The sequence below is a fragment of the Podarcis cretensis genome (assembly GCF_951804945.1).
Source record: "Podarcis cretensis genome assembly, chromosome: 3".
Lineage (NCBI taxonomy): Eukaryota > Metazoa > Chordata > Lepidosauria > Squamata > Lacertidae > Podarcis > Podarcis cretensis.
In genome coordinates this window covers 10,764,729-10,781,063 of record NC_137172.1, presented here as the reverse complement: position 1 = coordinate 10,781,063, position 16,335 = coordinate 10,764,729, and the positions used below count along the sequence as shown (strand labels likewise).

Below are 16,335 nucleotides of genomic sequence, written 5' to 3'. Positions count from 1 at the left end.
AAATTTAAAGCACTGTGATACCACTTTAAACAGTCGCGGCTTCGCCCAAAGCATCCTGGGAACTGCAGTTTGTTGAGGGTTCTGAGCCCTGTTAAGAGCAGACGTAGGCAAACTCGGCCCTCCAGGTGTTTGGGGACTACAACTCCCATCATCCCTAGCTAACAGGACCAGTGGTCAGGGATGATGGGAGTTGTAGTCCCAAAACATCTGGAGGGCTGAGTTTGCCTATTCCTGGTTAAGAGACTCCTATTCCCCTCTCAGAGCTACACTTCCCAGAGTCCCCCAGGAAAAGGGATGGACTGGGAAACCAGTCTGGGAGTTGTAGTTCCTTGTAGCCATCTCCTAACAACTCTCAGCACCCTTAACAAACTGTTATGCCCAGGATTCCTTAACAGTGATTTAAAGTGGCAGGACGATTGTGAGACTCATCTGATAACAATGAGAAATAGAGCTTTTAAGTGGTCCGTAAGTGACTGTGGAGGCCAATTTTAGATCCACACGTCCTTCCACAGTGGGAACATAGGTTTTGTCAGCATCACCCTTGAGCCAGTGTCACCAACTGGACTCATGCACTTCTACCCCGACTGGGCTAGGCAAGCTGGGTAGCACTTCCAGAGAGACCACCTTCTTCAACTGGAACAGGTCAAAGTGCTGTGGACTGTGAGCACCAGATTCACTTCCACAATACAGTCGTCCACAGCAGAGTATAGCAGAGTCTAGCAGTGTATAAACAACTCGGAGAGCAGCTCTGTAGAATATCTTCTTTTATTCTATAACTACAACTATAATACAAAACTATATACAGAGCTAAATAGGTCTAAGCATAAATGAATGCTGCACTGAGTGTCTGTAGCTGCTCTTAGCAGCAGCCTTATCTCTATACACGATCTCTAACACTCAGTCTCTCTCTCTCTCCAACACACTGACTGACTGACTTGGTGCTGGAGCTGAATAAGTAGAAAGCAGTACACTGCTCCTCCTCTCTGGAGAATCAGCAGACTCGTCAGGAGATTCTTGGATATGGGAGGGGTGAAATCTCCTCAGGTTTCTGGGTGGGAGTTGATCATGGTGTGGATTTGCCAAGCGTGCCTTCCTCTTAGCACGTTTCTCCCTTGCGTCCTGAGTTCAAGTGTCTTCAAAGCCCATGACACCTTTGGTAAAGGCTGTTCTCCAATTGGAGCGCTTGTAGGCAAGTGTTTCCCAATTGCTGGTGTTTATACTACAATTTTTTTTTTTAGATTTGCCTTGAGACAGTCTTTAAACCTCTTTTCTTGACCACCAGGATTACGCTTTCCACTTTTAAGTTCGGAATAGAGCTTTGGAAGATGATAATTAGGCATCCGCACAACATGACCAGTCCAACGACGTTGATGTTGAAGAACATCAACTTCTACCATCAGCTTCAACTTCTACCATTCTGTGGTTCTGTGAAATGAATGAGACACAATGGTTTACTAGCTTGGGACATTATTATTATTATTATTATTATTATTAATTATTATTATTATTATTTAATGGCATTTGAAATCTAGTGTGGCGCTGCAGTCTCCCACTTCCTTAATGCTGGCTACATCCGACACTGCACCAATGATGTTTAAATGACAGAATCACACTGAGGTTGGATCTCTTAGAAAGTTCCCACATTGACCTGGCACCATGGCCCGTTCTGCCAGAACCGCCACCTAGATGATAATAATAATAATAATAATAATAATAATAATAATAATAATAATAATAATAGTAATAATAATAATAATAATTTATTTGTACCCCGCCCATCTGGCTGGGTTTCCCCAGCCACTCTGGGCGGCTTGCATAGAAACCAAAAATACAGTAAAATATCACAGATTAAAAACTTCCCTGAACAGGGCTGCCTTAAGATGTCTTCTGAATGTCAGGTAGTTATTTATCGCTTTGACATCTGATGGGAGGGCGTTCCACAGGGCAGGTGCCACTACCAAGAAGGCCCTCTGCTTGGTTCCCTGTAGCTTTGCTTCTCGCAATGAGAAGCCAGAAGGCCCTCGGCGCTGGACCTCAGCGTCCGGGCAGAACGATGGGGGTGGAGACGCTCCTTCAGGTATACTGGGCCGAGGCCGTTTAGGGCCTCCAATTCCCCTTCACTTCAGCAGTAAGGAAGGTGAGCAGTTCTGGAAGGTGACCCTAACTCCAGAACTATCTCTGGGAAGGTTTGGAGTACTTTCCATACCAGACAAAACAGCTTTTTAGTATTTTATTTCCCTGGGCCTTTTTAATTCACAAAGTGTTTTCATCCTGGCGGAGACATATGCTCTGTTGTTTAAACTAGCATATCTTTATGTAGTTTTTTTTGCTGTGGATTTTCCATCTCGTGTGTTTTTGAAATGGTTAGCCACTATGAGAAGTTTGGGCTGGGCGATACCTGGTTATCAACTTTGTGTTATGCCACCAGCTAAACATTGTGATACACTGATATATCACAGTGTCTGAAGTATGGATGGAGCCATTGGCTGGCTTCACAGTTTTTCCCACATTGTGATTTTTGCCATAGGATTCACGCAAACATCATGATTTGTAATATATTGCCAGGTCAAAAATTAGGAAACCAATGTCACAATATGGACTTGAGACCCGTTTTGGATTATAGATCCCTAGTTTTGGCCAGATAAAGGAGGAGGATAGAATTATTTTGGCCATTGTGAGAACCACCATCCTTATTTAGCCTCTTTTCCTTTCTGTCCTTGCAAAGTCAACACAGCATGCATAGAAAATGTTGCTAGATGTGCCACAAACTTAGACTGGAACTATTAGGCCTGATTCTGGCTTGGCAAAATGTAATCTTGCTTGTGACAGTGTAGGTGAAACCTGCTGAGACTAAAAGTCATTTCGGGAATTATAGGGACAGAACTGCCAAAACCATATAGAAATTTATTCATGTATGCTGCTACAGCGGCAAGAATGTTACTTGCCCAAAAATGGAAAGAAGGAAGTCCCAGGAAAAGAAGAATAGATACAAAAACCTGTGGAATGTGCAGAAATGGCAAAAAAAAAATAAGAAATCAAGATAACATACTTTTTATAAAAGGATGGAAATGCTTTATTGAATATTTACAAATGAACTGTAAACAGATAAGAACACTGGCAGGATTGTTGTAATAATCTGCAGTTTTATAAGAGTATGTATTTAAAGAAGATGAATAAATGAGCAAATTAAGTTAATTTGGATATGCAGAAAATATTAAGAATAAATTTAAGGAGCCGCAGAAAGAGGGGGAAGGAAGTCAAGTTTTGAAATGTAAAAAAATGATTATAAAATTATTGAAATGTATAAAATAGAAAATCATAAAGAGAGACTAAAAGTAGAAAACATAGGCATGCATTCTGAATGACCAGTCCCCATCAGAAACCATGTGGCTAGGTTTTGGACTAAGATTACTGATCATAAAGGGCATTTGATCAGTTTTTGAGGAACTCCAAGAACCTCTCCTGAAGTTTAAAAACCTTGGAGTACATATTTGTTGCATTTTTAGCCAATATTTAACCAAAAAAACCTGCACGTCTTTCCCAACTCCTCTCCCCTTTCCTATGTATTCTTCCTTTAGAAATAAACCCAGAGTGGTTTTGAGCACCCTAGAAGAATCTCTGTTGTTAAGACTGTTGCCAACATCAGGCTTCAGAGGACCATGAGTAGAGGAGGCTGCAGATGGGGGAGTAAATCACATGAGATCTTGAGTTCAGTTCTTGGCATCCAGGGTTAAAGAGTCCAGGGGGCAGATATTGGAAAGACTCCAGCTTGAGAGCATTGCAGAGTCTCTGCCAGTCATTGGGGACAGTAGTAGGTTAAATGGATCAAACATTGTAGATGTTGTTTTAAAACCACCTGCCCCATGAAACTAGAACAATGGGGGTACTCCATGCTTTGGCAGTTGTGGGTTAAATCAAAATAAAAATGAGTGCTATTTCTATTAATTATGCAAATGAAGCATGTTTGCCCTTTGAGGCTTGCAGAAGAATAATTACTCAGGATAAGTAAATACACGCAAAGAGTTATGCGCAGCACTGAATAACCACTACCAAATCATCTCCTCCTGCCCACCTCCAAAAAAATCCAAGATCTGTTTTCTGAGATATCAGCAGGATATCAGCACACATTGAAACCTTTTATTTTTGTTTCATAGCTTTTGGTACTGGAGGCCTTAAAGCTGAGATTTTCAAGATGCCCATTCTTTATTTTATTTACCAAGAGGTTTAAAACAAAACAAAACAGAATGTGATGCATAGTACCATCAAATTAAAATCCACGTTAAAGGTAAAGGTAAAGGGACCCCTGACCATTAGGTCCAGATCATTAAAGATTCCATCACTTAATGTTAAAGGCATAAACCATATCATATCAGCCCTAGCTAGAACATGCTGCTTGGGCTTAATGGGGGTTGCAGTGCAAAACTTCTCTGAAGAACAAGCTCGTGAGAGGTGGTGTAACGGAAGTAGAATCTGATTCTACTATAAAAATGTAAAGGGACCCCTGACCGTTAGGTCCAGTCGCGGACGACTCTGGGGTAGCAGCGCTCATCTTGCTTTACTGGCAGAGGGAGCTGGCGTACAGCTCCGGGTCATGTGGCCAGCATGACTAAGCCACGTCTGGCAAACCAGAGCAGTGCACGGACACGCAGTTTACCTTCCCGCCGGAGTTGTACCTATTTATCTACTTGCACTTTGACATGCTTTTGAACTGCTAGGTTGGCAGGAGCAGGGACCGAGCAATGGGAGCTCACCCCGTCGCGGAGTTTCGAACCGCTGACCTTCTGATTGGCAAGTCCTAGGCTCTGTGGTTTAACCCACAGCGCCACCCGCGTCCCTAAAACCCACGTTACGCCCCTCTTAAAATGAGTGGTCAAAGTTAACTGGAGCGCAGCAATTAATAAAATGAATATTGAAATGAAAACTTCTAAAAGTTTCCTCTTGAAAACTGAGGCTGCTGGGACCATTCACATTTCCTGGGGGAAGGAATGTCGCAACTGCAAGGCCACATCCCCTTTCCCATGACCAGATTCTGCGTTTGCAGAGAGGCCATCGAAGTGCTTGCGTTGTCACTCCCTAAAGCTCTGCTCCTTCCTAGGAAACCATTAGACTACTAAACCTTGGTGTTTTCAGTTCCCACAGCCAATTGCCACCCCCCCCCAATACCTCTCAGTGCAGCTCTTGTTTCATTCTTCTAGAAATCATACATCGCCGACATGATTTGGCCACGGCTGTCAAACAAAAGAAAACTCTGCCCAGTCGTGACGCTTCCCTAAAGCTTGCTATTCTCCTCTTAAGCCTGATCTGATTTTGCGTATGCATCGGCTATAAAATGTGCCAATTTATGGACATTTACTTAGCACGTGCCAACTCCCGTTCCTGGACCACTTCCACCACACACAAATTTATTTTGCTTGGCTTAGAACGGTCACTGAAGAATTATGCCGTTAACGAGCACAACAATTTTCAAATGCCTACTTTTTCCCCCTTTGTAGTTCTGGTTTGTCCACAGAGAAATTGAACTTAATCTGATTCTAAATGAGGGCTGGGTTTCTCGTTGGGAAAAATATAGGCCTTTAAAAGTGACGGATTATAGAGAGGAAGTGTTGGATTTTCCAGACATGAAATTATCAGAATTGTCACTTTGTTTATGACATCTTAAAAATGAAGCAACACGATCCTCAGTGAAATTTATCCTTTTTTGAAATTGACAGGAAGCCCTCAGTAACACTGTCTCTGGGTTTTTAACCAACCTTCCCCACCCAGTAACAGCATAATAATTTGCCAATATTTCTTTTAAAACAGTATAAATATTCTGCCCTCACAATCTGATTTGAGGAGAAATGCAGCGAAAAAGAAATATGTGCACCTTTGTATAAAAAACTGTGTGGATTTTGATGTGGGGGTACAGATCAATGCATTATGAAATGATTTGCTTAGAAATTGTAACTTTTTGTTATTTACTTTTAAATGAGGACCAGGCGAGTTTTATTCAAGGAAGCAAGCTGGCAAATAACACAAGGAGATTGATAAACGCCCTGCATTACAACTTCCTATTTGGTACTTGTTCAGCTTAGTTGTCTCAAGGCATCCTTAATAATTTCCTCTCGCCCTCTCATCTTTGGCAGTTTGCATACTCATTTATTTTGTGTGTTTGTGTGTTCTCGCTAATGCACACAAGGACTAGAGTGAATAAAAGAATGGTGACCCACTTCCTCTCTGTCAGGGAACAGGGAGCACAGAAAAAACATGCCAGCTTCCCAAATGTCTCAAACGTGCAAGTTTTAAATACATTTAAAAACCGCAAAGCAAAATGCATCGTGGGGAATCTTAATTTTTTTTTTAAAAAATAAAATAAAATTCAAAGCAGCTTGGATATAGGTACATCGTGTGCAGAAGTGGAGGGGAATTGTGTCTCTGGGGTCTTTTTCTCCTGAAGAAGAGTTGCAATAATTTAGCTACAGGATTTTAAATGGCTTAATGTTTCCTCCTGGCTTCGTATCAAATTGCATCTTCAGTTGGGGGTAGAGGAGGAATATTTGTATGTTGTGAGCCACCCTGAGATCTACGAAGGGTTGTATACAAATAATAATAATAATAATAATAATAATAATAATAATGGCATAGAAAAAGACTTTAAAGTTAATGGACTATATGGGGCTGGTGAAACTAACAGAAAATTAAGAAACCAACAGGACAGACTATTTATGAAGGAATGGAAGCCCTTTTTGGGATACCTGGAAAAAAATATCAGATGAAATCGCGAGCAGGATTTGAAATGGGAGGAGCGGAAGGAAAACGATAATATTTGAAATAAAAATATGTCTTGGGTGAAATGTTTATTAGAATGCCATTTGTGAATGGGATGGGGTTAAGAACAGCATGGAGGGGAAGGCAGGAAGTTAAAAGTTCAAAGACATTTGAAAGTTGGAATTCGTAGGTAAAGATTTTAAACTTTAATAAAAAACTGAAACACACACACACACGTGCGTAGGTGGGGAAAGAACTGGATCATTATAATTCTGACAACCTTCATCCAGAGGATTTAGCTGTCGTTCCTCTGGGAAAAGACCAAACAGGTACCAGAGCACCATTTTTGGAGAAAGTGGAGTGAGAATGATGAAGGAAGCAACATAATTGGTTTGTGGGGCAGGAAAAGCTCTCTCTCTCTGTGTGTGTGGGGGGGGGGGAGGAGTGCTGCCTGAACTCGAATGGAAATATTTTGCCCTACTGTGTTTTAATTACGGCGACTACGGCTCGAGAAACGACAACAGTATGGCAAGTGTTAAAAGACGAGGCCGGCTGGCTTTTATACAAGACGCACTGAGCCTTTGGCTTTCGGACGCAGCCGAGGCTGGCGTAGGATGCAAACGACCCCCAGGGGGATAAAATGGCATCCAGCTAGATGGAAGGGCCTTTCATAATCCAATAGTCTAGCAGCAGTTAATATAGAGAGAACATGTTAAGAATTTATGTGCTTTCATCATATCAGAGAGAGGTGCGGGAGAGAGAAGAGGGGGGGATAACAGGGACGGTGGTCTCATAGAACTGGCCTTCCAAGAAGTCACCTCTTATAATTAAAAAGAGTGCTGAGGGGGTCTCTGTTGGAATTCCTGTAATGAAAGTTCATAATACAGAACCTGTTGGGTTAACAGCCACATCCTCCGAGGGTCGTCATCAGTCTCTGGTACTCTCCTGCATCCCTCGCTAAACACGAGCTCTCCTGTTCTTAGAGCAGAATGCAAATAGGTCGAGAAAGCACTGCAACGTCAAAATAACTGAAACTGAAACTTGCGCTGAAATTCAGTGCAAATGCACAATTCTTAATAACGGATTTTGTCAAAGCATTTGTGGCTAGTTTTCTCTCCCCTAACTTCCCCCTTCCCTCTTTCTATTATATGGGTGCTTCCAGACTGTTGGCTGTTTTGGCTGGGATTAAGTCGCATCCTGGCAAATTCAGCTTTCACAATCGTAGTTCATTGAGAGGTCTTGCACAACAAACCTCCTTCTCCCCTCCCCAAAGATTGGACCTTTTGCAAGAAGCGATGGGCGAATGCACCGAGAAGCAAAAATTGCTTGGATGCAACATCACTTTACCGCCCATCGAAGACATTGGGATGAATTTTTGTAAAATAGCCAATGCCATCTATTCTCCCTGAAGACAGACCTGGGTGAATGTTCCACAAACAGTATGCCTGAATGTGCTCTAAATCCAAGAGCAAGCTTCAAATATGCAGAATTCTCCTTTTGCTCCCGCAATCTTTGTTTGAGAATGAAGCTTAAAACAGCCATGGATGTCGGAGATCTCAGGATTATAATGTGTGCCTGACTCTTTTCTTCCGTGCACATGACCTCTGCCCTTGGGAATAACCGTTCTGTCGTGCGATTTTCAGCTATCTGCCTGCAAATACGTGTTTCGGGTTTAATGTTGCTAGGAGAAAAGAGAGAGGGTGTGTGTGTGTGTTGCATGCATATGTTTAATTCAACTTGCCGCTTAGGCCAGCTGCAGTTGACTGTGCCCCTTCAAACGGTTTGCGTCCGAGGCTTTGGAAACGAAAGCCAAGTTTGAATTTGGACAAGCAGTTTCGCTCGAAGAGCCAAGTGGGCTATATGATTTCAGCCGATGCGAGGGAACTTCCCTGCGCATCTTGCCGGAGTTCGTCTGCCCACTAGAGCGCACTGTTGCCTTGCCTTCCAGCTGCAGACGCCTCTTGCTTGCTGGAGCAGGGAAGGCCATCTCTGTTTAGTCTGCTCTCGAAGGGTCTCCACATGACCAGTGTGGACCCCATGGACTTCCCGAAACATGTGTTAGCAATTTAGCAGCAGACATTTATTTCTTTGTTTTACTGCCTGGCTCTTGGAGAAAGTGTCGGTGCTGGGTTATGGGCTGTCTGGAGCATGTCAGAGGCCACGGGGATCAAGTTCATGTGACAGGCCAAGCTAAAGGGAAGGATGGAGTCTGAGGAGGTGAGGAAACTGACCCTCTCTCTCTCTCCTCTCTCAGCAGCAACAAATCCTGGCCTGTCTGTGGGCCGCAGCCAAAATTTGGGGCCGTTCGGAGTTCGTGGGGCAGCTGAACAAACAGAACGCAATTCTGCCTGTTGCTCTGCTGCATCGAACTGCAGATTCAAGTTACTGCCGTTTCCATTTCTCCCCTTCCCTCCCTCACAAAAAAGGGGGACCAACTGAACATCACCCCCCGTCTCTTTCCATCCCCACCTTTTAAAAGTGCTCTTTTACATTCCTTCTCTCCCTCCCTTTCTCTTTCCTTTTAGCTCCATCCAGACGAGGAGACCTTGAAATTCTTGGCTTCTGCATGCTCCAGTGGATGTGTGGGAATCTGCCCTGGGAGCGGAATTTGAGGAACCCCGATGCTGTCCGGGATGCAAAAGCAAAGTAAAAACAAAAACAGAAGCATGATTTATTTAATACGTATTTTGGGGTGTTCTCACCTCCCTCCAAAGCTCAGGGCAGGTTATGATGGTGAAATGGTTGCATCTGTAAAATGGGGAGGGAAGGATTGCAGGGGCATTTGCTTTGTGTGCAGAAGGTTCTGGGTTCGAATGCTGGCATCTCCAGGTAAGGGAACGTCCCCTGTCTGAAAACCTGGAGGAGAGCTGTTGCCATTCAGTGCAGACAACATTGAGGTACCTGCTGTAGTGTTCCTAACTTAAAGAGATAGGTATTTCCTTCAATAATTCCACAAGTCTTAATCTCAGGGTCGTCGGTTCAAAACCCACATTGGGCGGTCCCTTTCCAACTCTACAATTCTGCAAAATAGCTCTCAAATGGTCAGGAAACCAGAGAACAGTGCTGGCCGCATTGGGTGTGCATTTCTGGAGAGTGGGGTGTGCATTCTCCCATTGCTAGACTTCCAGAAGACAAATATTAGTGCACTTCTGTTAACAAGCGCACCCTCCCCACATTGCTAAACATGCATTATCTGGAGTAACTCTTAATGTGATTTTGACTAATTTAACTTTCAAGGAACCATGCTTAGGACTGCAACCTCATTTAATTTCCAGTGTATGATTCAGTATATGAAAAGTGCCTTTTCTTTACGTAACCACAGAGGTCTAGGATTGTCTATTCCAGTGGACAGCTGACAGTCTAAATGAGTTTATGATCAGAGCTGCCATTGCATGAGCCCTTTGTAGTCTTCGTAGAGAAAGGACACAAATCACCTGTAGCTGTTGCTCCACGGATATGGGCCAGTCTGTCCTGAGTCTTGCTCTGGCTAGCAGGCAGATGACAGTGATTTGTTATCAATTATTGGGGAGGAATCTGTAACTTGCCATGCATGATGTTTCAGGTTCAATTTCCAGCAGCTCCCTTCCCGCAACAACATGCAAATTGAAACACAGGCATCCCATTCTGGATCAGGCCCATCTGGTCCAGCATCCTGTTCTCAAAGTGGCCAAACAGATATTTCAGTGGGAAGCCTGCTTTCAGGATCTGAATGCAACAGTGGCCCTCTCTACTTGTAATATTGCTTTCAAAAAACAATTGGTCGTCTTTTCTTTGTCTTTACTGACCCTTGTTTATATTTGTGAGATTTGTGAGTCCCATCAGGGAAAAAGGAGGGGTATAAATAAATACGTAATAAGAATAAAAATCTGGTTGGCCACTATGAGAACAGGATCCTGAACTAGTTGCTAACGTTCTTAATTTCCAGCAATGCCCTTGCAAAAATGTGTACGTTAGACAAAATTGCATTCAGAACGAAAGGGGAACCTATGGGCACATGCGGTGGACTTGCAAACTTGTGTGCAAATTTTGGGAAGGCGTCATGAAGGAAATTTCTGAAATAATAGGCGCACTGGTGCCTTTAAACCCAAAATTGCTTTTTTTAAATCCAACTTTGATGAGTCAAATATGGATTTAATTATGTAAACTACCTACAATCGTTGCTATTAGTAGCTGCTCGCATGACCATATCACAGGGCTGGAACGATTTCTTGAGGCTTTTTTTTTTTTTTTACTTTATTGAACCAAATATTTAATGTTTATTCTCATTATTGAAAAATTGACTTATAAATTAAGAGTATCTTGAGGTGCAGATAAAGCTATGGATTTTGCTTCTGTTAGGTAGTTGTTTCTAACTTATATGACAGGCCAATCATGGGGATGGCAAGTTCCAATGAAATATGACCCTTTTTTGATATTCATAACATTTGCTTTGTATTTTTCTTTATCAGGTTGGTTTGTGTTGTAACATCTAAATCACCGTAGTCTCTTGAGAATGTACTTTGTTTTATGATGTATTGACTCTGTACTTTGGGGTGTGTGTGTGTGTGTGTGTGTGTGTGTGTTGTACTGTTTATCTTACTCATTTATTTATTTATTTATTTATTTATGTTATTTCGTAATTCTTACCAGGTTGCTATTTTAACTATTATGAAGTTAAAATAGCAGTAAAAAGTCTTGATTATTTTTTTTATGCATATTGGGAGAAATGCTGCCAAATTTTGGTTAGGACTGTTTTTAATAATAATAATAATGCAGAAATGTCAGAAACTTGAATTTAAAATTGGGGGGGGGGGACCAAGGAACTGAAACTGACAAATTTGTCAGTCTCTTCCAGCTTGTTTTTAAAAAAATGCTTTTTAAACACTTGTTTTTAAAAATGTAAAAATCTGGTGCAAGGTTAGAGCTGGAGAGCTAGCTCCATTGAAGTATGCAGTGCAAGGCTGGGCTCTGCCTATGGTTGATTTCTACATCTGCCCTCATTTGCTGAATTGACATCATTCTTCCCGAGAGTCTTTCTTTCAGACAGAATTTGATTGAGGTGTACAAATTGCCTATACAGTGGTACCTCGGGTTAAGTACTTAATTCGTTCCGGAGGTCCGTTCTTAACCTGAAACTGTTCTTAACCTGAGACACCACTTTAGCTAATGGGGCCTCCCGCTGCCGCTGTTCCACCTCCTCACGATTTCTGTTCTCATCCTGAAGCAAAGTTCTTAAGCCAAGGTACTGTTTCTGGGTTAGTGGAGTCTGTAACCTGAAGCGTATGTAATAACCCGAGGTACCACTGTACAGTGGTAGCTCTGGTTGTGAACGGGATCCATTCCGGAGCCCCATTTGCAACCTGAGCAGAATGCAACCCACGTCTGTGGGTCGCGATTCGCCGCTTCTGCACATGCACGTGACGTCATTTTGAGCATCTGCGCATGCGCGAATGGCGAAACCCGGAAGTAACTCTTTCCGGTACTTCCAGGTCACCACGGGACGCAACCAGAAAAGATTTAACCCGAAGCGTCTTTAACCCAAGGTATGACTGGATTAATCCAAGGTATGACAAGGACGCGGGTGGCACTGTGGGTTAAACCACAGAGCCTAGGACTTGCCGAGCAGAAGGTCGGCGGTTCGAATCTCCGCGACGGGGTGAGCTCCCGTTGCTCGGTCCCTGTTCCTGCCAACCTAGCAGTTCGAAAGCACGTCAAAGTGCAAGTAGATAAATAGGTACCGCTCTGGCGGGAAGGTAAACGGTGTTTCCGTGTGCTGCTCTGGTTCACCAGAAGAGGCTTAGTCATGCTGGCCATATGACCCAGAAGTTGTACTCTGGCTCCCTCAGCCAATAAAGTGAGATGAGCACCGCAACCCCAGAGTCGGCCATGACTGGACCTAATGGTCAGGGGTCCCTTTACCTTTACCTATGACTGTATAAACCCCACTGTTTTCTCCAGCCATGGCTGGCTGGCTGACTCGCATGTTGCTTTCACAACAGCCCTGCAAAGATGAACAGGCTATTTATGTCCCAGTGTAATCTAAGTCAGCTGTGCATAGCTGAATGAGGATTCGAATCCAGGTTTGCCTAGTCCCAACATGCTGTGCAGTGTATCACAGTGGCATGCCGGCTTGATTTGATGAAATTTGATCCAACCTGCTCAATTCTGCCTTTTTTCTTTTCTTTTCTTTTCTTTCCTTTCCTTTTCTTTTTTTTTTCTTTTTTTTTTTTTTTGCTGTGGGATTTTGGCTACTTTGTTGCCAAAGGTCGGGTTTGTTTTTAAGCGTGGAATTACATACAGCCCTGCGTATGATCTTTAAGGAGGCGGAACTGGGCAAAGCAAAGAGAAATCTCTGTGAAATTTGCCTCTTTCTCTCTGTGTCTCTCATATTTCCTATATGTCTACGATTTCAGCCTGTATATGAACCAGCCCAGGACATTTTAAGGGTTAAGAATCAAGGGGACCTTGTTGCCTAAAAGCAATGTTTAAAAATGTTTAAAAGCAATGTTTAAAATCTGTCCATAAACTAAACTTTGAAACAAAGTATTATCTCTGCTCCACTGCTGAACAGCCCCTCTGGAAAGCAGAAGAAAGGTAGCTCACTTGTTCCATTGGCTCAAAGGGCATAGCTAGGTAGTTGTAAAAATACGTACTGCTGTTCGTAGAAAAATCTCCAAGCAGTTTGCAACAAATTATGCACAAAACCACACAGTAAAACCATATAAAAAGTTAGAAATCAGAAATCAGCTAACTGTTGCAGAAAGATGTGTTCCTAATTGCCCATAGAAGCCTGACAGAATAGAAAAGTTTCCAGCAAGCGTTTAAAAGCAGAGACGGATAGAGTCTATTGAATCACTGTTGGCAGAGCATCCCATAATTCTGGGTCAATAACTGGGGGGGGGGGGTTAGTTTCTTATTGTCAAAGGAACCACGCTAACCTGGGGAACGGCCAGCGACACTCCTGCAGATGATCCCAGGGATCAAGCTCGAATATAAAGGCCATAAATATCTCTATAGCTTGATCAGGACCAAGGACTAGCAGTTAAATTGCATGAAATTAAGGAAAATCAAACCTAACCATTCTTAACGAAATCAGCCCTGAGTGCTCACTGGAAGGACAGATCCTGAAGCTGAGACTCCAATACTTCAGCCACCTCATGAGAAGAGAAGACTCCCTGGAAAAGACCCTGATGCTGGGAAGGATGGAGGGCACAAGCAGAAGGGGACGACAGAGGACGAGATGGTTGGACAGTGTTCTTGAAGCTACCAGCATGAGTGTTGTTCAACAGCTCCCAGCATCCCTTGTGCTGTCTGACGCTCATGGGAGTTGGAGTCCCAACAGTGTCCAGAGAGCCACAGCCTACCCACACAAATTTATGCTTAGTATGGTAACTTTCCTGCAGTCATTTAATGTTCTAAATCATGGATAGGCAAAGTTAAGCCTGGGGGCTGGATCTGGCCCAATAGCCTTCTAATTCCGGCCCTCAGACGGTCTGGGAATCAGCTTGTTTTCACATGAGTAGAATGTGCCCTTTTATTTAAAATGGATCTCTGGGTTATTTGTGGGGCATTGGAATTCGTTATTATTTTTTTCAAAATATAGTCTGGGCCCCCACAAGGTCTGAGGGACAGTGGACCAGCCTCCTGCTGAAAAAGTTTGCTGTGCCCTCCTCTAAAGTGTGTGCCCCCCTGCATTTAAGCAGTGTCAGAATTGCAGTTGGCTAGCCACAGTTTGTGAAGCTGAGGCTCCAATACTTTGGCCACCTCATGAGAAGAAAAGACTCCCGGGAAAAGACCCTGACGTTGAGAAAGATGGAGGGCACAAGGAGAAGGGGACGACAGAGGACGAGGTGGTTGGACAGTGTTCTCGAAGCTACCAGCATGAGTTTGACCAAACTGCGGGAGGCAGTGGAAGACAGGAGTGCCTGGCATGCTCTGGTCCAGGGGGTCACAAAGAGTCGGACACGACTAAACAACTAAACAACAGCAGCAGCCACAGTTCATGATTTCCAGATAATAAAATAAAGCATAGCTCTCTTTGCCAATATCTGGGTAAGGCTGCCTCTTACATTGCTACGCTCAATGACAGCCAGTTCCACTTAAGTCGCCTCTTCCGTCACAGTGACTTGAGTTTGCTGACCCCTGTTCTAAATGCTGTTGCTTCCTCCTGCCCCCCATAAGAACTATAGAGTTGGATTCGAGTCCTACCCTCCAGAGCAGGAGAAAACAAGCTTGTTCCCTCTTCCATGTGACAGTCGTTTGGATATTCGAAGAAGATTTTATTGGGTGTTTTCCCCCCCTCATCTCTTTCAGGAAAGCATTTCGTGAATGTAGGGAGGGGGAAGAAAACACAAACATTTAGCATTTCCCTTTTCCCCCTCGCCCTTTTCCTCCTCCACCCAGCATGCGTACTGTAATTAGCCCTGGTTAAATGCACTGCCTGTTGTCGCTCTTTTGCTCTTACTGGTGGGACTTGAGGAAGCTAATTGCTTGTGGCCCAACATAGCTGGTCGCTCGGCACACCGGCAACGCTGCGGTGGAGGTGCTGCAAGTGGCGGAGGCAGGAAACTTTTAAGTAGGGCAAGTCACAACAGAGGTACACAATGGGGATAGCTGATCTGCAGAAATCAATCTGTGCATTCAGTTTGGCACTGGCTCTCTGCAGAGAGAGGGGGTGGGGGAGAGCGGGGTGAGCCTGCAGGCTGCAGATAATACAGATTGCATCTGTAAATGTTGACTTTGTACAGTATTGTTTAATATATATATTATTTCCCACCCCCTCCTTTAGAACTTCTGATCATTAGAGTCCCTCACAGACCACCCCTAGCGCCATTCAGCATCCGATCAATGTAATCCATCAAACTTCTTTATTAATTCTCCAGCCAAGGATTAACCCCTTGGAGGGATGATACTTCCTTTCCCCCCCTCCCCAAGACTCCAAACTAAATCCATATACACGACTGTGTGTGCGTGTTGCACATCTTTTAATTTTTAAGAATAGGGTGGCTGAAGGAAGGGTAGCAGCTCAGTGGCAGAGCACAAGATTTTATCAATAGTGAATCATAGTTGGAAGGGACCCTCAGGATCAGCTTGTCCAACCCCCTGCAATGCAGAAATACGCAGCTGACTGAACCTGCAACCTTGGCGTTATCAGCATCACACTCTAAACAGCTGAGCTATCCCCATGAGCCAGTGGCGTAGCGTGGGGGGGTGCAGGGGGGGGGCTGGCCGCACCGGGTGCAACATCGGGGGGGGGCGCGCTCGCCGCCTCCGGAGTCGCCGCAGCGCCTCGTGCGCAGGCTGTAGCAGAGCCCCATGTCTCGTGGAACCGACGAGCTGTGCGCGCGTCCGGGCTGAAGGCATCCGGCAGGCAGCGGCTCTCAGCGCTCGCCGCAGTCCCCGCTTGTCAGGGCCGCGGAGGGCGTACCAGGCAGCCCCTCCTCACAGCCCCGCCGCTGCAGCTGCTGGGCCATGTTGCATTTTCCTCGCCTCCCTGCCCTCCTCCTCCTCCTCCGGGCAAGCGGTGTCGTTTGGGCGGCAGCGCCAGCGGCAACTCGCCTCAGATCACCTGACACGGACCCGCCGTCGTCGCCGTGGCTACCTTACCGT

The 16,335-nt window shown here is 44.3% G+C and overlaps 1 protein-coding gene across 3 annotated transcripts in view; it reads left to right on the top strand.

Moving 5' to 3' along the window:
• The window catches only part of VRK2 (VRK serine/threonine kinase 2), a 95,714-nt gene that overhangs the window by 32,836 nt on the left and 46,543 nt on the right, over nucleotides 1-16,335 (top strand). For all 3 annotated transcript variants that reach the window (XM_079968726.1, XM_079968728.1, XM_079968727.1), the window contains one exon: nucleotides 9,273-9,393. In XM_079968726.1, coding sequence (XP_079824852.1) covers nucleotides 9,273-9,393 — 121 coding nt within the window. The remainder of the gene's footprint in view (nucleotides 1-9,272; nucleotides 9,394-16,335) is intronic.